The 20,378-nt window shown below is 61.9% G+C and overlaps 1 protein-coding gene across 4 annotated transcripts; it reads left to right on the forward strand.

Moving 5' to 3' along the window:
• The first annotated feature begins 237 nt into the window (after positions 1-237).
• On the forward strand, positions 238-19,821 carry TOLLIP (toll interacting protein). Of its 4 annotated transcripts, XM_029208213.1 has the most exons (7): positions 6,397-6,664; positions 7,170-7,283; positions 8,961-9,110; positions 12,658-12,840; positions 13,549-13,701; positions 14,349-14,439; positions 17,250-19,821. In XM_029208213.1, exons 2-7 carry the CDS (start codon positions 7,248-7,250, stop codon positions 17,459-17,461), a joined length of 825 nt encoding a protein of 274 aa, XP_029064046.1. In that variant the 5' UTR covers positions 6,397-6,664; positions 7,170-7,247; the 3' UTR covers positions 17,462-19,821. The 4 variants fall into 4 exon arrangements, with proteins under 4 accessions (XP_029064047.1, XP_029064049.1, XP_029064046.1 ...); XM_029208214.1 differs by lacking the exons at positions 6,397-6,664; positions 7,170-7,283 and adding an exon at positions 238-405; XM_029208215.1 differs by lacking the exons at positions 6,397-6,664; positions 7,170-7,283; positions 8,961-9,110 and adding an exon at positions 9,180-11,784 and having other exon boundaries at positions 17,250-19,820.
• Positions 19,822-20,378: the final 557 nt, after the last annotated feature.

Here is a 20,378-nt window from a genome sequence, read left to right on the forward strand (position 1 = left end):
ACTCGGCGAGGCGCGGCGGGGCCACCCACCCGTCCTGCCGCGGGTCCAGCCGGATGCACCAGCAGCTACAGTCCGCGGCCCGGCCCCACGGCCCGCCCCCACCCACCCCCCAGCCCGGCGCGCGTGCGCACACTGCTGGCTCGGGAGCCATTTCGCGGGGCCGAGGGGGGCGGGGAGCGACTGCGCAGGCGCCCGGCGCCGGAAAGGGCGGGGCGGTGTTGCGCCGGCGCAGTGGGCAGTGCGGGGGCGGGGCCGGCCGTCAGCTGACTGTGGCGGCGGCGGCCTTGCGGGGTAATAGTTAGATCGCGGTTCCGCGCGAAGGGTCGCCGGCGCGTCACCTCTCGGAGGACGAGGCCTGAGGCCGGCCAGACCATGGCGACCACCGTCAGCACGCAGCGCGGGCCGGTAGGCTCCGGCTGGGGGCGGGCTCCGCGGCCTCAGGGCGCAGGGGAGGGCCCGACGCCGGGCTCCGGGCAAGCGGAAGGGAGTTCCGGGACGGGGGCGGCCCCGCACCGGGTGGGTCCCCGGGTTGGGGGAGGCCCCGCACCCAGTGGGTCCTCGGAAGGAGGAGACACCCAGAGAAGCACCCTGAACCCTGGACAGGCTCTTGGATGGTGGAGGCTCCCAGGCCCGGCTCTGTTCCTCGGTTTCTTAAGTGACAAATGAGGGTCTGGGAGCCGCGAGCTGGGAGTGCCCTTCCGCGCAGCCCTCGCGTCCTGTCTTCTGGCCCAGCTTATTGTGTCGCTGCCGGCGAGCGAGTCCAGACGGGCTCAGGCCGGCTCCTGGGGACTCGCCTCCAGCCGGGCGTTCAGACTGGTTTGGGGTGCGTCCTCACGAGTAGTGAGGTTTTTATCACAGCGTCTTGAAACGTACGGTAGACGGACACCTGGGTCCTTCTGAGTCGGGACAAGGTTCTTCTGTGGACACTTGGATGTGCGTTCTCTCAGAAAGCCGCTGCTGAGGGCTAGCCCCCGGCTGCCGGGGCTCCTCACCCTCGAGTCGGGCCTGACAAGTCTTGTTTGTGTTTCTCCCGACTGGCGAAGAATCCACAGAACGTTTTTCTGAGTTTGCGGAAGACCAGGGCTTGTTAGAAGCCCCCCTGGGCACAGATGTTCGTTCTGAGCGTTTGAATGGGACCTGATGGGAGTTCCTAGCCGACTTGGGTGTGGAAACGCCCCAGTCAGTAGAGTGATTTCTCAGCGTTTGCACGTCTTCACCGTCACTGCGGACAGTGAAAGTGTCTGTCGGCACTTTCTCATTTTTGGGCAAGTGGCTCATCAGAGCAGCACAAGGAGCAAATTAGTGGCTCCCTGGGGAGGGGAGCGGTGGCGCAATGGGCAAGCGGCCCGGCCCCGTTCCTGGCCTGTCACGTGTCCTCAGCCTGCTGGGAACTCAGAGCCCTTGTCGTCGGGAACCACAGGCAAACACACACAGCCGGCTCGGGGCCAGGCGAAGGGAGCGCTTGGTGAAGGTGGGCCCCTCCTCTCACCAAGGGGGACGTCGGCCATGTGCTGTGACAGGGCTGCGACAGGGCCAGGGCGGCGGACGGTGTCCGGACTTGGGGCCTGTGCTGTCGGGGTCTCGATGACCTGGCCGACCGGCCCTGTGCGGTGCTTCCCGGCGTGTTCTCTTGTCGAGTGGTCGTGGGCCTTCTGTCCGTGTGTCGTGGGCCCCATGCGTAGACCAGCAGGTGTTTGAGGGCTGCCCTCCATGACCTGTGCTCGTGCAGTAAGGTTCGGTCTGGGCCAGAGCTGCTGGGGGCTCAGGGGTCTTGGGCGCCCTGGAGCCTGTGCGGCTTGCCCAGATGGTGTGGGTGCTCTCGGTATCTTGGGTGGCACCGTACGGTGACGCCTGCCATCAGGGTCTCACAGAGCGTCCACTCTCAGACCCTGAGGCCTGAATTCAAGTCCGGGTGAATGGTGGCCTGCCTGGGCCGGGGCCGGGGCCGGGCTGAGTAAGGGTGTTGGGGCAAGGGTCTCTGACTGGAGACTTGATGGGGTAGCAGGAGCTGTGGGGTGGTGGGAGGGGAGAGCATGGAAAGCAGAGTGGGACAGGGTCTGGGAGATGGGGGGGGCTGCTGCTTCAAGGCCAGGAAGGGTCCTGAGCAGGGCTGTCTGTGCCAGAGGGCGGGGCCGCCAGTGCAGCTGCATCTGGCCTTGCGTTTGATCTGGTTGCTACAGTGGACTGTTTACTTTTTACTGTTTTCTTCCCCCCTAAGGTTTTTGCCTGGTACACATCCTCTCGTTTCCACATCTCCCCGCTGGCCCACCCCCTCTGGGTTAACTGTACTTGTAAAGGCTTTTTTGCCGGTTATCAGACTTGGAGAACCCCTCCTTTTGTGGTTTTCGGGGTCTGGTGGAGACCTCTTCCTTTGCCAGGGTGTACAGACTTGGCGTTGAAGGAGCTCCCACGTGCTGTCGTGTGTGTGGTGTGGTGGAGGCCCCGCGGGACGGCGTGGCTCGTGGCAGAAGCTGCAAGTCCAGCTGGGGCATCCGGCAGGTGCTCCCCATGCCGGGTCCTGGCTGGGCGGCTCTCCCGAGGGTCCACCCTCGGCCGGGGGGCCCCAGCCCTACCCACACAGGATGGGGTTCAGCCTCGGCCCAGGGTCACTCAGCAGGGCTCCCAGGGCCTGGATTCACGCTCGCTTGGGCTGACTCTGAAGTCTGACTGTCTCTTCCCGCTCGTGGTGAAGGAGGGACAGGCAGAGTCCTCGGGCATGGGAAGCAGAAGCCGGGGGGGGGGGTCCCACGGGTCTGGGGAGGTTCCCTTTGTCCCTGAGAAGGGGAGCCTGAGGGGCTAGGAATTTGCTTAAGTTCCAGGAGATGTGGTGTTTGCGTCTGCAGGTGAGTCCCTCCCTGAATGGCCACCGAGGGATGCCCAGCCCTGTGCTGTCTGCCCGCTTTCAGCAGTGCTGGTGTTTCTGTTCTGACAGACCTTCTCCATGCCGTGATTTTGTCTGGTCCACGAACTACTAAAAAGCACCCGATGGGCACCCACAGCAGTACCTGTGTGGGGGCCCCGCTTTCTGAGGTAGAACTCGGGTCGGGGGGGTTTGCGGGACCCGCCGCTGTTGACCACAGTGCTGCCGGTCAGCTCGACGGGACGGCGGCCAAGGCTTGGTCACAGGCTACGATGTGTGGTGTGTCCCATTGAGTCCAGGCCAAAGGGGGCCAGTAGGGACCACTTGTCCCGCTTTTGGAGATGCTGGTTGATCAGTGTGGCCCCTCCTTCCTGTCCTCACAAGCCTTTGCACGAATTGATAATTGACTTCACTGGGGGTGACAGAGGGTGATAGTTGAATTTTTTGTTTTAATTTATTTGGGCTGCGTTGGGTCTTTGTTGCTGCGAGCGGGCTTTCTCTAGTTGTGGCAAGCGGGGGCTGCTCTTCGTTGCGGTGCGCAGGCTTCTCGTTGCAGTGGCTTCTCTTGTTGTGGAGCACGGGCTCTAGGCATGTGGGCTTCATTAGTTGTGGCATGCAGGCTCTGTAGTTGTGGCTCGCGGGCTCTAGAGCGCTGGCTCAGTAGTTGTGGGGCACGGGCTTAGTTGCTCCACGGCATGTGGGATCTTCCCGGACCAGGGCTCGAACCCGTGTCCCCTGCATTGGCAGGCGGATTCTTAACCGCTGCGCCACCAGGGAAGCCCCTGATGTTTGAATTTTGTCACTTGTTCTGAATTTATTAGCTGGACCTGTTTGTACAGATGAACGCTGTCTGGTTGTCCTTAAATACAGTCTGTATGGGAAAGGCAAGACAGCTGCTTAGTTCTTTCTCTTTCATTTCCAATGTTCAGAGGAAGGAGTTGTTTTTCTTTTTAGGCCTGCGCTTGGCTTTCTCTTTTTCGGGTACAGTTGTGGACCCGCACTGTTGGAGTCTGGACCATCGCCCGTGTCCCCGTGAGCTCTGCTCTGGATTCTCAGGGTGAGTTAGGAGCGCATCCTGGTTTAGGATGGCCCCGTCTTCCTGTGATTTGGACCTTTTTGCGTGTGGTGACCCCTCTGGCCATGCACAGGCCTTTCTTGTTTGGTCTGATGCCACATGGCAATGCCAGCTTTCTTTTAGGGAGTGTTTGCCTGATGGGGTTTTCATTGTTGGACCACATCTTTCAGAACATGTGTGTCAGGTTGGTCTGTTGTCAACAACATGGAGCTGGATTGTTAAAAAGTCAAATCTGAAGTCTGTCTTCTTCATTTTTTAGCTGGAATGTGTTAGATAGTTTTATGTGTATAGTTATACACACACACTTTTTGTTCCTAATACTTTCATTTGTGCTTTTATTTGTTTCTTTTTCTCTCCTTGCCTTCTTTTGGATTGATTAAACATAGTTTTTTAAGTTCCATTTTTTGGTTTCTGCTGGTTTGGAAAACACATGTTGTCATTCTGTTCTCTTTGGGGTCATCCTGGAAATGTTAACGTACGGACTTCGCGCTGCAAGGTTAACCCTTGTAACTGCCCTCCTCCTGATGGGTTGCTGCCTCGGGTGGCCTCTCCCCATCCTCCCAGGGGCAGTGTTACCTTGATAAGCTGGTGCTTGCTCACAGGGACTGAGACATGTGCTGCTTTCTCTAGTTCCTGAAAGGTGTGTTTGCTGTCTGGGATTCTGGGCACACAGTCTCCTTCTCTGGGGACGTGAAGGTCCCTGTGTGGCATCTGCCATTGAGCTGCTGGTGGCAGATTCACCTGTGCTCCAGCCCTGTGCCTCTTCCCACATCTGAGAGCACCCCCAGCCCCTCTTTCCGCTCCCCCGCTCTGCTCTCTGTCGGTGTCTGTGGCATCTATCTGGGCATTGTGGCCAGCAGCTCTGTGCCCGTACCCTCCCATGTATACGGCCTGGGGGCTGCCCGGCCCCTGCGTTACTTGTCGTTTCTCAGACACCTGGCCAACTCCTCGGGCTCCCCGCCTGCAGTCCTGCCTGGGTACCTCCCATTCCACCCACCTCCCTCTGGTGATTCTGCTTCACCACCAGCTGGACAGGAGCTGGGTGGGAGGTTGGCGGTGCAGGGCTGGGGGCCGAGGAGGGGCAGCTGCCTCAGCCGACAGTGAGAAGGTCCTGCAGGTCGGGAAGCCACCTGTGCTTTGCAAGGTGCGGGGGTGACCGAGTTGGGGTGGGGCTCGGGTGGGGCCCCCGCAGCGGCTTGTCTGGCGGGTTCATTGTGGGCACGGCCGCAGCAGTGGGCACAGGTGCGATGGCCTCTCACTGCCTAGGGTCGCGGTCTTCACACGGGTTTCCTTCCACGGCTCCTCCTTTCTGTCCGTCTTGCTCCCTCGGGGGTCTTGGGGAGTGTCAGCGCCCACCCCACTCATCCCCAGGCTGACCATCCTGAGCGGCTCCCTGTCTCCCAAGAATATCTCACACGGACCCGCCCTTTCCTTCCCTGGAACCCTCCCTGGCTTCCCCGTCCCCTTGGGCGGCCTCACCTCTCCTGCCCACTCAGCCGCTCCTGTGGCTCTGCCTTGCGAGCAGGTCCAGCATCGGATTCCTTCTCAGCCTCTGCTTCACCCACACCAACCGCACCCCTTCGACTGGTCCTGCCCGCCCCCACCCCACCCCCCACCCCCTACTGTCACACGCTGGGGCCGGGCGCCAGGCAGAGCCAGATGTGCCTGCGCAGCACCTCACCTGCCCCGGCACCTCACCTGCCCCGGCTGCTCACCTGCCCCGGCTGCTCACCTGCTCCGGCACCTCACCTGCCCCGGCTGCTCACCTGCCCCGGCTGCTCACCTGCCCCGGCACCTCACCTGCCCCGGCTGCTCACCTGCCCCGGCTGCTCACCTGCCCCGGGGTGCTCACCCCGTGATTATTTACAGCGCTGCGACTTTCAGCAGTTGTCTTCTTTTGTTAAACTACGAGCGCCGCGGGAGCAGTGATTTCCCCCCAGCATTTGGCGTGAAAATCCACACATACGGTGGAGTTGAAAGACTTGCAGTGCGATGCCCGGCCCCGGTGCCCCTTGGCCCATCATTGGCTGTCTCATTTTACTCAGATGTGGACAGGGTGATCCATCTTGCTCGCACCCAGACCCCGGGCTGGCGTGAGAGGCTCCGGAATCCCTGGGCAAGGCCCCGTGGAAGACGCTGCTGTCCTGTCAGCATTGTGGTCTGGTCCTCGTTTGGGCCAGTGGCGTTGTCTCTCTCGCTGACCCTCCGGCGTCCTCGTGCTCAGTTAACGCCGTGTCTCGGTCCCCTCGTCCGGAGCTTGTGTACACTGTCCGGCAGGGCTGGGACAGCCAGACGTTCTGGCTTGAGTGGCCTATCCAGGTTTGGGTCATTTAGAAAGTTGGGGGAGGCCTGAGGGATAGGAATAGGGGAGGAGAGCTGACACAGAGGTTTTTGCAATGAAACCTGGAAGAGGATTGTGGCGGGAGGGGCGAGGGGGGAGGGACTAAGTGGCACCCTCTGGGGAGCCCCCCACGGCGCCAGCCCTCCCTCCCTGTTGCTTCTGGGCTTTTTCCTCCTTTCCTGTTTCCTGAAACCAGGTCATCGGCAGGAGGTGCTGGAGACTTGAGGAAGGAGCAGGGTGTGTGTGTCTGTGGGGGGCGGTGACTCGTGTGGAGACCCATCCCCGTGGCTGCAGGTGTCGGCTGGCAGTTGGAGTTCTCCTTGTAACTTCCTTTGGGAAGATGCTGAACTGATGGAAGAACGTCAGTGACCCGTCCCGTGACTGGCAGGTGTCTCTTAGGCCTCAGCGGCCACGTCCTGGGGCCTCTCTGTCGGGGTGGGATGCGCTGGGATGAGCGTGCAGCCTGCTGCTTGCCGCAGGCCTCTGAGGCTGCTGTGCGACGGGGCCTATTGGCTGGTGGGGCAGCCGTCAGCTGCGCTGGGTGCTGAGCCCCACATGCCCTGCCCTGACCCGCCATCACCCTGGGCCTCGCCCCTTCTGTTGTCTCTGGCGGGCGGGCCTAGGGCAGGTGTCCCCAGGGTGCCTTCAGGCGGGTGGCCCTGCAGACCTGGAGGCTCCTCCTCCCTGGGCTGTGATCCCCCCTCCCCCGCCCCTCACAGGCTCTGACCACGTGGATTGGTTTGTTGGGCTCTGTCCCCCTCCCTTAAGGCCTCAGCGTGGCCCGCTGTCCCCGCGTGGCTCCTGTGTGGGCTGTGCTGAACCCCAAAACCAAGATGAGTAAAGAGGGAGCATCCCCCAGGAGTTTCATTTCATTCTAGTTTCATGACCTCTAGGAGCTCCTGACAAGACAGGATCAGTGAAGGAACAGAGAGGCCTTTCCTGACCGGTCACTCTCGGCACTGAATGTCCCCATGCGGCCTGCTCCCTGTGGGGTCCTTGGCGCTGAGGTGGGCAGTCATTCCTCAGACCAGCAGGCGGGGGTGGGGTCTGTGCGCCAGCGACCCCTGGGAGAGTCATTTCAGTAAGACGAGTACCGGGCAAACGGCAGGGAGCCTGAGGGGCTCTGGATGGGGTGCGTTTGGGGGGTCACAGGGGCCTGGTCTTGGCGCTGGCAGGAATTGACGATTGGCATGTCCCGGGCATCTCAGCCCTCCTGAGGGGTGTGGCCCACGGGGTGTCACCACCCGCTTTCCTTCGAGGGCCCGTCCTGGAACCCCCTCAGCTGCACTACGCGCCCAGGAAACGGAGCCTGCGATGCCCTGGGGAGGGAATGGAAGGCACTGCGCTCCTCTCCTGGCAACGCCGGGGCCTCTGGGGGGCAGCCTCCGGGGGCACCCTCCCCTGCCCTGGGCTGGGTCCTTGATGCAGCGGAGGTGTGAGACGCAGAGCTGGCTCCCAGACAGAGGGTCTTGGGGGGCGGGGGGCACGGCTTGCTTTTAGAGAGAAGCAGTGGGAGCGCTAGGCCTCTGGGTGCAGAGTCGGCGTGCGGGCTGCTGGGAGCCAGCGAGCGCCCTTGTGTGCGCTTCCATCAGCCTTGGTGGGAGCGCATGATCTCCAGGCCCAGACCCTCCCAGGGACCTTCGATAGGAAAGGCGCTGGGGGCGCTCGCTGGGGGAGGTGCTCTCCCAGGAGCGCTGTGAGCCAGGTGGGTGGGCGCTGTCTGGGCCCCTGCCTGGTGCCGTCTGGTCTGCGCAGCAGAGACCCCCGTGTCATGTGGCGCCCGGACGTCAAGTGGTCCCTGGCGGCTGCTGTGAGCGCAGTTGCCAGAACTCGCTGTGACACGCTGGGGTCCTCCTTTCCGTTTCCACGAGTTCTTCAGGGCCCGCGGCTGGGCTCTGTGACGTCCCCTGCGCGGCTGAGGGGCCTGTGGCTCCGGTTTCCCCCCCAGCAGCCAGACCTCCATCGTGGGTCCTGCGGCTGCTCCCTCCCGTTCACCTGGGCTCTGCTCGCACTGTGGCCCCTCCAGGCCCGCACCCCCCCCGCCTGGGGGGCGAGCAACGGTGCGGCTGTCGAGGGCTCTGAACACGGGGTTAGGCCGTCTGGCTGTGGGCCGTCTCTCCGTGCATGGTCTCCTGCGGTCTTCTTGGGAGTCGTCACTCTTGGAGCCCCCAGGCTCCACCGGGCTCCACACTCAGGTGTGTCCCTGGGAGCCGATGCCTCCCCATCACTTCACCTGTCCAGGGCCAGGTATCCGGGCTTCTGGTGGTTAATCTGTTGGGTTCTTGGTCTCCGGGGCGTTTTTGCACGCGAGTTGTTTCTCGTGGAGACGTTTGAAGGGTATCAGCACAGAGGCCTTTCCAAGTCACTGGACATCCAAGCTTCAGGTTTCACCCCGTGAACAGCGCTCACGGTGGACAGGCCTTGCTTGCGGCGGTCCTGGTCCTGGGGAAGGGATCATGGACACGCGGACCAGAGCGTGTGAGGCCCCCAGGCCCAGCGAGGACGCGAGGCCTGCTTTCAGGGCGGAGACGCACTCGGGCCTCCACAGAGCCCCCCGTTTGCTGAGCGTCCTGATGCCAAGAGTGCAGGCCCTGGGAGGGGCCCGCAGGGTGGATATCTTGCCGCCGCGGACCCTCGTCCTGTGGGCGGGTGGCGCCCAGCTCTGACCGCTGTGCTCTCCGCAGGTGTACATCGGGGAGCTGCCTCAGGACTTCCTGCGCATCACGCCCACGCAGCAGCAGCAGCAGATCCAGCTGGACGCACAGGCTGCACAGCAGCTGCAGTACGGAGGGGCGCTGGGCACCGTGGGCCGCCTCAGCATCACCGTGGTGCAGGTGGGTGTGGCTGCCTGCGGGGGGGCTGTGGGGGGACGGGGGCCGGAGCGGGCGGGGCGGGGCCTTCACTGTCATAGCCTGTTGCCACATGGATGGATGGGGCTTCCTCTGATCCCGTTTTTCCGGAAACACATACCTGGTGGAGAGCGATGGATGTGAAGATACTGACGATCGCCCGGGTTTCGCCAGGAAGAGTTAGAGAAGGGGTCCGGAGCACCGCTCTCCCTGCCGGTGCCGGGGAAGGGGCGGTGTGGCTGCTGCCTGGTCACCCCGGCCCCCGGGAGAACCAGAGGTGCTGTCAGGACAGAAAGGGCGCTGCCACGTTGCTCTGACGGGCTGCATGAGGCCGCGGGAGGCAGAGACATCTGTCCATCCGTCCATTTGTCCGCAGCAGACACCAGGGCCGTGCCTGGAGGGTCGTTGTGCCCAGTAAGCTTCGGGGTGGCCTTCCTCAGACACTCGTGTGCCTACAGCGCAGCCCAGTCGATGTCTCAGGGGAGCCACTTGGAAGCGGGCAGGCCAGGCCTCCGTGTCCCCTCCGTGGTGCCGGGGGCGCGGGAGGAGAGCACAGTGGCAGACGGGCCTCTGCAGAGGGCAGCAGCCGTGAGCAGAGCACGGCCTTGGGGCCAGTCGGGGTCCAGGTGAAGGAAGGCGCCTCCCGCACTCACGGGCAGCTGGCCTTGCTCAGACCACGAGCATCGGATTATTCAGGTGGAAAAGCCTTAGCGGCTAGACAGAGACAAAACAGCTGCCTTGAAGCTATCGAAAATCAGGCCCGTTTCAGACTTTGCTGCTACATGTTTTCCAGAAAATACCAGGGCAGCTTCTAGGAGTTTTGGGGGGAAAATCTGCCGTCCTGAGAACTGCTCTAGTGAATTCACAGTGAAGACAACAGCGTGTGAGGGCTGAGGCCCTCTCCCGGGCGCTTTCGGGAAGACATTGCCCGTGTGATCCGTGTTTGCTCTTGCAGACAGAGGAGCAGGAAGTCAGCGGGTGAGGAGGGCAGGGCAGGGCGGCAGTAAACGCCTGCGTCGCCCTGAGGGCCGGGGTGCAGTGTGCCGATGGCGATGGCGAGCTTGGGGGGCAGGTGTGGAGTGGCCCAGGTATTATCGAGGAAAGTACAGCTTGAACAGGAATCGCCACCCTGTGCCAGGGGCTGCTTCAGGGCCAGGCCCTCCTGGTGCTGCCCGCTGGGGGTCCTGTGGCCTTGGGGCTCGGCTCTGAGTGGGCACCCTGTCCTGAGCTGGAGTTCAGGGCTCCCTCGGGGTCTGTGTCGGGAAGATGTGGGCGAGGCTGGAAGGCCCTGCGCTTGGTGCTCCTGGGGGAGAGCAGCCGACTTCGAGGCGCACCCACGTGGGGGCAGGCGGGTGTGTGACCCCAAGGCCTGTTGCCAGCGCCCAGGGGATGGAGGAGCCTCGACCAAAATGGGGGAAATTACAGGAGGAACAGGCCGGGAAGGAAACTCGCGGTTCGGTGTCGGACACGTTAAGTCGAGGATGATTTAAAGGCAGGGGGCCGAGGCCGGGAGGCTGTGGACTTCAGGGGAGAGGTCCAGCAGTGACATAAGGTGGGCATCCTGAGGGGCTCAGGCTGGTCCTGCGCGGAGGGGTGGTGGTTCTGGGACGTGCGGTCGTGGGCAGCCCTGGCCAGAGCTCTGGGGAAGTCGGCACGAGAATGGGGGATGCGGGGGGGCAAGGAGGCTCGCAGACAGAATAGGGGCTTGTGCGGAGCCTTCCAGAGGGGAGAAGAGAGAGGGTGTCAGTGCAGGCAGCAGGGCTTTGGGGAATTTTTTGCTGTTTTTTAAAAAATCGACCTTACTCAATATGATTTACATATGTTAAAATGCACTGATTTGAATTAGCCTGTGTTTCAATGACCTCTGACGAGCCTGTCCACCCCTGTGATGAAGAGAGCTTCCCCAGCAACACAGATAGTTCCCTCTGCCTGTCGGTGGGCCTGCCCTTGACCGCAGTGCTGACCAAGCTCAGGCCCCGGGGCACTTCCCAGAGTCTGTTGCCCAGCAGGGACGGGGGTCCCAGCCCCGGGCCGCTGTGAAGCGCGGGCTTCTGTGTGAGCGTGAGTTCCCATTTCAGAGTGGACTCCCAACTCCCGAGCTGGGTGGAGTCTGCTTTGGAGAAGCTGCCAGGCTGGTCCCTGCACGGCCACACCGTGGCTTCTCCCAGCCGCCTGCGGGACTCCTGCGCTCTGGGGGTGGGCGGCTTGGCCCGGCGGGCTGGGTCTGAGCCCGTCCAGCAGCTCCTTGTGGCCTCACGGGGTTCTGCTTTGCGTGTCGCTGATGACCGATGGTGGGGAGCGTCTTCTCACGTGCCTGTTTTTCAACCATGTTGTGTTCTCATTGCTGAGGTTTGTGAGTCCGTTATGTCCTGGACACGGGTTTGTGATCAGACTTGATGCTGCAGACGGGGCTGCTCTGTCCTCCTCGCGGTCCCCAGCTGTCCTTCCTCGGCCGTGCTTTTGCTAACCTTGCCTAAAAGATGACAAAGACTTCTTCTGGTTTTTCCTGTGCAAGTTTTATAATTTTAGGTTTTACATTTAAGCCCATAATCCACTTTGAGTCAGTACTTCCTGACCGACAGCCTGATGTGCTCATCGGTGTTCACGTTTTCGCCTACAAACGCATCCCAGCCGTCCCAAGCAGCGCGTCTGGCTTGAGGTGGGCCCGTGACCTATGTGAGATGTGGGTGGGCTCCGCCTCATCTGGTGCCCAAGATGAGTTGCCTGCACCCCTGGCCCCCACGCAGCACTGGGCAGGGATGGTCACTGCCGAGAGGCTCCTGTGCGGGAGGGGAGGCCGGGGAGCCAGCACGGTCACTCTCCGAGGGCGCAGGGAAGGCCTTGACTGGGCCCTGCTTCTCCGGGGCGGCCCCCGTCCCCCTGCTTCTCTTCTCGGTGGTTCTTGGCTCTGTCCCGGGACGGCCTGCCCTTTTCACCCTCCTCCTCCTCTGGGTGGGGATCCAGCCCCTGCCTAGCAGCAGCCGGCGTGTCCTGAGTGTCAGGCACGGTGCCGGGTGCCTTATCGCAGAAACACTGGACCCAGCCTGGACTTTCTCCTCCCTCCTGGGTCCCAGAGCACGGTCGTCCCTGGGATTGGTTCTGGGACCCCACAGACACCACAATCCAGGGATGCTCAAGTCCCTTATATAAAACGGTGCAGTTTTGCACATACCCTACACACATCCTCCCGTGTACTGAGTCATCACTGGATTACTCGTAACACCTAACACACGGCAAAGGCTGTGTGCATGCAGCTGTAACACAGTGTAAAGCTATAAAATTCGTTGCTGGTGTGGCAAATTCAAGTTTTGCTTTTTGGAACTTTCTGGAATGTTTTTTCCTAATATTTTTTATCTGTGGTTGCTTAAATCCACGGATACGGAGGGCTGACGGTTCAGTTACAGCCGTGTTCTGGTGGGTCGGCACCCAGAAAACTCTGGAAGCCGTGAGTGGAAGGGGCGGCCCACTTAGCTGAGCTGCGGCTTCCACTGTGACAGCCGCTGCCCCGTCTCATACACTGGCTTTATTTCAGGCCAAGTTGGCAAAGAACTACGGCATGACCCGCATGGATCCGTACTGCCGACTGCGCCTGGGCTACGCGGTGTACGAGACGCCCACAGCCCACAACGGCGCCAAGAACCCGCGCTGGAATAAGGTCATCCAGTGCACGGTGCCCCCGGGTGTGGACTCCTTCTACCTGGAGATCTTTGACGAGGTGGGGGCCGCGCGGGGGCCACTCAGCTGCTCCAGAACTTCAGGTTTCTTGTGGCTTTGTGACAGGTGTCCTGGTGTCCCCAGCATAGTGAAAAGCACGTTTCCCCTGCAGAGTCTTTAGAACTTGCATTCAGACACGTCACCACCCTGTGTCCAGCGTGTGGGCGTCACCCGACCAGGCAGGTCAGGCAGCCGCTATCTGTACGCAGCTCAGGTGTGACGTGGTCAGGGCCCGTGGCTGGGTGGCGTGAGTGGCAGGAACCTCCCGAGTGTCGCTGGGCCGTCGGGTGCCCTGGGTTCTAACTCAGCCTGGCCCTCCGAGGGCCTGCCTGGGCGTGTCCCACCGCTCCTGAGGCCGGGTCGGCTGCCCCCTCACCTGTGGTCGGCTGACAGGGCTGGGGGGTTGGGGGTGGGCAGCGGGGCTGGGAAGTGGCCACAGTCCCCAGGGTTCTGCCTTCCTCCCTTCCTCCCGGGTCCTCCCTCACACCCGGCCCCATCGCCTCTGGGGCCCTGGGGTGGAGGGGAGCATGTGGTTTGTGGGGGAGCGCACGTCTGCAGGTGCCCGATGGAGCCTCCCTCCCCCTGCGCCCACAGGAGGTGGAGAGAGCGGGGCGGCCCCGGGCCGTGCACACCCTGCCGGGAGGGCTGGGGGAGTGGGGCGGCCTCCCGGGCAGCCCTGGGGTCACCGCCATCTCCCATCGCCCCCCAGCGAGCCTTCTCCATGGACGACCGCATTGCCTGGACGCACGTGACAATCCCCGAGGCGCTGAGGCAGGGCAAGGTCGTGGACGAATGGTACAGCCTGAGCGGGCGGCAGGGCGACGACAAGGAGGGCATGATCAACCTGGTCCTGTCCTACACGGTGAGGCCGGCCGGCGGGCCCGTGGCCACTGGGGTGCCGTTCCCGGGCTTACCCGCATCCCCGCCCTTACTCCCAGGTGTTTCTGGCATGTGGACGCGGGGAGGGGGTGCAGGGACCCCGGGTGGGACCGACTGCCCAGCCTCACGGCCGCCGCCTCTGGCACCTTGTCTCACCCCCTTTCGGGTGCTGGGCTGATGCACAGCAGGTCCCAACATGAGTGAGTTTACCCGTGAACATGCCATCGTGCCTCTGTAACAGGCGTTTCTACGTAGACGGAAAGCCATCGTTGTACTTAACTAAAGAATTATAAACAGAGAGAGGCGGTTTGACCCTGGAATTTAAGCTTAGGTTTCCTTTCTTGAGCAGGGTTCTCTGTTGGCCACGTCTCAGCCGTGGTTCAGCAGGTCTGATGCCACCTTCTACCCGAGTCCAGCAGAGGAGGCTTTGGGGTGTCGGTGTGGGCAGGGACTTGGTGATGCTGGACGGGACGCAGGGCCTGGCTGGACCCACCTCGATCCTGGGCCGGTGACTGGGCTCCAGGCCCTGCGCTGTCCCTCCCAGGACGCTCTTGGCGAGGCCAGGAGTGATGAGGCTCGGGTGTGTGCTGTGTTCTTCTCTGACCCCTGATCGTCTTTGGTGTGTTTCAGTCGCTGCCGGCTGCCATGATGATACCGCCTCAGCCCGTGGTCCTGATGCCCACTGTGTACCAGCAGGGCATCGGCTACGTGCCCATCACAGGTGTGTGCTGCTTCTCCTCCCCGGGCGCGTGCCCTTGGGTGTTCGAGCAGCGGGGAGGCGCGTGGGGGTTCGGGGTGTGGGCTAGAGTCTGGGCCTGGTCTTCAAGGGATGCCCGGAGAGCCTCCCCAAACCAGGGGTCCGCTGTTACGTTTGAATGTTACGTGCACGTGTAGGAAATAGGGTTTGTTTTTTCTCTGTCGGCACAGAGAAGGTGAGTTGAAATTTATGGAGATGTTGAAATGGGATTTCTAAGCATTTTGAGTCACCGCAGCACAAGATCACTTCCTGTTGGGTGGATGGACCCCGGGCTCCAGCGCTGCTGTTTCTCTCCCATCTTTTTGCCTTTATGAGCTTCTTACCTTACGCGCTGGTAACCTTTCTGAATGCGTGGCTCGCACAGCACAGCAAAGTCAAGTTGGACTGTGGCTCTTCCGCCTTTGGATTTTTGAGCCTTCACGTCAGCCTGTGATCGGCTCCCACCCTGGGCCGTGACGGGTTCTGGGCTCAGCTCGCCCCCCATGTGAGCCACCATAAAACCCGGGCAGTGCATGGGCCGTGGGAGGCTTGGGGCACCGGAGAGACCAAGTGACGCCGAGGATGCCGTGTGCACGGTGGTGGCCACGTCCCCGAAATCCTCTAAACTCCATCCAGAGCGAGGTGAAGACTGTGGGGCCCCGAGTTAATTGCCCTAGGACCGCCCGCCTCCCACGCTACAACCCAAGACCCTCCTGGCGGAAGGGCCCTAAGGAGAGCCAGGGTGCCCCCTAAAGTTTGTCTCCACTGTTCCCAGAAGTGTCAGAAATGCAGGCGGTGGGGGTGTGGCCTGGATGCGAACCAGGCCAGGGCGGATGGCGGGGGCCTCACGGAGTGAAGCTGTCAGCCATCCCCAGCCCCGGGTTCCCTTTCCTTCCTCCCCGTTTCTGAAAGGCGGTGGGCGAGCACCTTCCTGGGCTCATGGAACAACCTGGGGGCCCTGGCCTCACCAGGTTTGAGTGCCCACCTGGGACCCAAGCGACCTCTCGCCTCTCAGGACGGCCAGGACTAAAGGCCGGTGGGCGAGGGGTGTGGGCAGGTGCTCGGCCCGGCTGGCCCAGGAGGGACTCGGAGGGGCTGGGCTCTGCTGCTGCCTTGGGAGCACGCCCCGTCCCCTCTGTCCCTGGAGGCAGCCGTGTGTGTCCAGCGCAGCTTCAGTCGCGCACCTGCAGCCGATGCTACCTCATCTCAACACTTGTCAGCCCTCCTGCCAGTTTTGGTTTGGACAGCGTTGAGCCGCCTTTAGGATCTTCTGACTTCAGACAGGAAAGGAAATCATGTCCTAAACTTCTCAGTCCAGCGCTCCCAGCCTGGTTCGGCGGATTGTTTGTGCTTTTGAGTTTATAAGAACTAATGATTTTATTTTATTTTATTTTTAAAATTTATTTATTTATTTTTGGCTGCATTGGGCCTTCGTTGCTGCACGCGGGCTTTCTCTAGTTGCAGCGAGCGGGGGCTACTCTTGGTTGTGGTGCGTGGGCTTCTCATTGCAGTGGCTTCTCTTGTTGTGGAGCGTGGGCTCTAGGCATGCGGGCTTCAGTAGTTGTGGCCCCCGGGCTCAATAGTTGTGGCTCACAGGCTTAGCTGCCCCGCGGCATGTGGGATCTTAGTTCTCGACCAGGGCCCGAATCCGTGTCTCCTGCATTGCCAAGCGGATTCTTTTTTTTTTTTTTTTTAATTAATTAATTTATGGCTGAGTTGGGTCTTTGTTGCGGTGCGCGGGCTTCAGTAGTTGTGGCTCGCAGGCTCTAGAGCGCAGGCTCAGTAGTTGTGGCACACAGGCTCAGTTGCTCTGCAGCATGTGGGATCTTCCCAGACCAGGGCTCGAACCTGTGTCCCCTGCATCGGCAGGCGGATTCTTAACCACTGCGCCACCAGGGAAGCCCTGCAAGCGGATTCTTAACCAGTGCGCCACCAGGGAAGTCCCAGAACTAATGATTTTAAATCCGTTTCTACTTTTCAGAGAGGTGTTTGACTAGGCTCTGCACTCGGTTAGGCGTGGAGTCTCTGTTAACACTCTCCTTCCTTACGTTTGTCTGGGTTCCCCCACGAGACCATCTCAGGACAAGGAGTCAAAGCTTTGTCTTGGGGTCCGGTGGCGCCAGGTGCTCGGACTGAACCTTCCAGCAGTTGAGAGGCCGTGAGGTTCTCAGTTGTCACCTGTGTCTAACAAGGGAGTGAGGGGACGTGGCTGGTGTGAGGGAGTGATACCAGGAGCCCCACGTGTAGCTGGCGGGGCTGGGTGTCCGGGGCCCCAGGGCCTCTGCGCGAGCGCACAGGCCCCGGCGCGGCAGTGCTCGTGAGCACCTTGCCTCGTGGGTTGTCTGCTGTCACGGGGAAGGCTGGGCACGCGCTGGGCACGCGCTGGGTGAGTTTTCTTTCCTCGTCAGTGTCTGTGATGTGAGTGCCAAGCTGGGAAAGTCTGTTCTGGAATGTGTGACAGAGGAAACGGCGCGAAAGGAGCGTAGACTGGGTTTGCTGTTTCGTTCTCAGGTGGAGGGAACTGTTTTGTGGCCTTTGATGGATGAGAATTGACCCCTGTGGTGTAAATACACACGTTCTTAGGCTTGTTTTTGCCCCTGCCACCCCCGCTGTGAAGTGGGCTCATGTGAGATGCCGGGGACCGAGTGGCGGGGGGCTGCTCGCCCCTGGTTTCTCACAAGTGTCTGGCCAGTTTCTGAGGTCACGTTGGGAGACGAGACCTGGGGGGCCGACCCCCGGGGCGGCTAGCCCGCGCGTCGGAGGTGCTGCTTTCCCTGACCCCTGTCTCCTCGCAGGGATGCCTGCCGTGTGCAGCCCCGGCATGGTGCCTGTGGCCCTGCCCCCAGCCGTGAGCGCCCAGCCCCGCTGCAGTGAGGAGGACCTGAAGGCCATCCAGGACATGTTCCCCAACATGGACCGGGAGGTCATCCGCTCTGTGCTGGAGGCCCAGCGGGGCAGCAAGGATGCGGCCATCAACTCCCTGCTGCAGATGGGCGAGGAGTCCTAGATGTGCCCCGCTGCCAGCCCGCCTGCCCGCCTGCCCGCCCAGCTCCCAGGAGCACCGTCCCCAGCAGATCCCCGTGAACGCGCCCTGCGTAGCCCCTTCCTCAGACGTCTGTGTAGCCCAGTCCACACCCTTGTTCGGGATGCATGTGGTTTTCGGTTCCTGCAGCCGTTCTCGACGTCGTCGCGGCGGGTGGGGGGCCTCTCCCGCATTGGTCGGAGGGCCGTGTCCCGTGTGCGCGCCCGCCTTCCCACCGTCCCGGGAGGCTCTCCTGGGAGCAGCTGCCCCCACCAGGGCCTTCGTGCCGAGCCTTCTCTGGTTTGATTGGTGGCTTGCGGTGACGCGACCTGATCGGGTAGGCCCATTAACGCAAGGCACACAGAACCCACTGACAGCGGGTTTGGGGTCACTTAGAAGTTTCAGCTGAAAACTTATCTCCTCCCCTTGGTGGTGTTCGTGGGCTGCTCACCCCCGTCCAGCCTCGGCTGCAGAGCTCAGCCTGAGTGCAGAGCAGCCAAGTCTGGGCGTGGCGTCGGGAGCCTTGGCCCGAGCCCTGGGCCCTCAGTCTCTCCTGCTGTCTCACCCGCCTCTGTGTGATGCTGTCCCGAAGGGTCACCGCTCCTCCCCAGGATGCACTCTGGCAACAGAACTAAAACTGGGGTGTAAGAAACAGATCCAGTCTTGTATTTGCTTATTAAAGGGCATTTAGGAACGCCTGGCTTTTACTGCCGATGTTAATTTAGGGAGACTAGGTTGGGCCCAGGCCTGTGGGTCAGTTTGGGCGACAGAGAGGGCAGTCTGGTGACTGTCAGTGCTGGCAGGTCTTCCCAAGAGGCAGGAGGTGCCCTGCCGTGTGGATGGCACCCTGGCCCTGGCTCGGGCCGCGGACAGAGAGGACAGGGACAGGCTGGGTGATGCCCCGTGGAAGTCAAATCTGAATGGTGTCTCCGAACTGACGCACTGGCTGTGGCCACTGCGGTCCACGGTAAGTCACGGTCACCGCTCTGTCTTTGGGGGCATTGCCCAGCCTTTGGACATAGAGGTGGATCCCAACCGTGTGGACGTCAGTGGAAGGCCAGCCCGAGGAAGTTAGGAGGACTCAGGCTGCAGCCCTTCCCTCCATGTAGGTTAAGTGCAGTGCCGCTTTCTGTCTCCCCCGGGCGTGCACGGTGGCCCCGGCTCGGGGAGACCTGCGTCGGTTGGTGGGTTCGGACCACTTGTGCCTTTGCCGCAGGCTCTTCTCAGATGCTTGAGAGCGATGGTTCCTCGGCTGCAGCCCTAGACTGTTGGGTGGTGACCTGACCACACTCAGCGCAGCTCCACACAGGCCGGGCCCCCAGCCCCAGGTGACCCTGCGCTGCCCCAGCCGCCCCGCCCGGGCCTCCGTTCACGGGAGTCTTAGCTTCAGGGCGGCTCCAGACCTGCCAGCTCTCATGGTCCTTTTTCATGGTTGCTGCTTCTTTACTAGGTCAGAGGAAGGTCATGCCCTGTGAGGCCTTTGTTAAGTCAGACGCCCTTCCTGCCTCGGCTGCCCCTTCCTGCCCCGGCTTCGCGTTCTTGTCCGCGCTCACCATCCAGGCAGCCCCTGGGGGTGGGGTGGGGGCCGTCTGGCTCGGGCGCCCGTGGCTGCTGGGCCCAGGGCCGGGGCACCGTGCAGCTGGCTGCTGCTCTGTGCTGGTGAGGAGAGAGGCGTTTCCAGCAGGCGCCCTGCCAGTGTTGGCAGAAACGGTCCTCAGAGCTTTGCGTTTCTGATCATTCTGTTGGGGTCCAGGGTCCAGATTCCTCCTTGATTGTAAGATACGTTTTTACTTTTCAGCCTTCTAATTTAATAAATGGTCTGTGTAAAATAGAGAAGTCAAGTTCTCCAAGGAGAGTTGACCATTTTTGTTCTGATTTAACTCGGCTCGTAACAAGCAGGTTGACAGCAGTCGCAATAAACTTACCAGCACACTAGTCACAGGACTCGTAAGTGAAGGCAGAGCAGGGCACAGGCTGGATTCTGACTGGGAGCCTGACATGTTTCCGTGCAGCGTGGGTTTGGTTTTCTGGTTGGGTTGTGGAGGCCAGGCCGCAGACGCCGTCCTCCTCTCCTGTTTCCCGAAGCACCGGCCTCTCGTTCCTTCGTTGTCCTGTTTGTAATTCTCCAGGCCGTCCCGACCCGGGAGTAGGAACCGAACATGGGCCACAATGTGTCTCCCCTTCTAAGAGGGCCCACGACGCCCGCCTCGGAGCCAGACCCCGAGTGCAGGGTCCGGCTCGGGTGCTGGGCCCCGCAGCCCTGGAGCACACGGGTGGGGCTGGCCCAGCCCTGAGTCAGCGGGCACTGGCCCCGCTGAGGACGTTGTGCAGCCGGGGATTGGGGGCGGGAGGAAGGGGACCCACTGCCTTCAGGTACGCCCCCCCCCCCGCCCCCGTTATCCCCTGACAGTTTTCTCAGGCGCCCTCCTGCCCCGGGTCAGTGTCACAGTGAGAGCTTGTGCCCAAGGCCCAGAGGAGTTGTGTGCGGGCGGGGCCCAGGCACCAGGGACACGATGCAGAGGGTAGGGTACGCTCAGCGCTCGTGTGTCCCGGGTGCTCGGCCCTGCATGTGGGGCGTGAGCCGCCGGGAGGCGCGGCCTTGGCTCGTTGAAGTGCTGGCTGAGGAGGGGACTCGGCCCACAGAGGGAGGGGGGAGCCCTCCCCACCGCAGGCCCATGTCTACACCACCTGCAGCCCGGGGAGCTCCAGGTGAGAAAGCCGCTTGGCGGAAGCAGCAGCACGTTTCTGGAGGAGCTGGTGTTGGTCCCGGGGCGCCAGCTCAGATGCAGGCGAGCGGGACCCCACCCATCCCAGCCGCCAGCCTCCCCTGGAGCAGCACGTGACGACCTGCAGTGTCGTAGAAACAGAATAAAACGCAAAGACCAAGAGAGTTAAAAATACC

Source organism: Monodon monoceros, unplaced genomic scaffold (genome assembly GCF_005190385.1).
Source record: "Monodon monoceros isolate NGI ecotype Baffin Bay Population unplaced genomic scaffold, NGI_Narwhal_1 Super_Scaffold_7, whole genome shotgun sequence".
NCBI lineage: Eukaryota > Metazoa > Chordata > Mammalia > Artiodactyla > Monodontidae > Monodon > Monodon monoceros.

Bases quoted from the DNA above. Each gene is read 5' to 3' on its own strand.
- TOLLIP (XM_029208213.1), top strand. From the start codon at position 7,248: ATGCGGCCTGCTCCCTGTGGGGTCCTTGGCGCTGAG. The intron at 7,284-8,960 runs GTGGGCAGTCAT...TGCTCTCCGCAG, and splicing joins GTGGGGTCCTTGGCGCTGAG to GTGTACATCGGGGAGCTGCC. The intron at 12,841-13,548 runs GTGGGGGCCGCG...ATCGCCCCCCAG, and splicing joins ACCTGGAGATCTTTGACGAG to CGAGCCTTCTCCATGGACGA.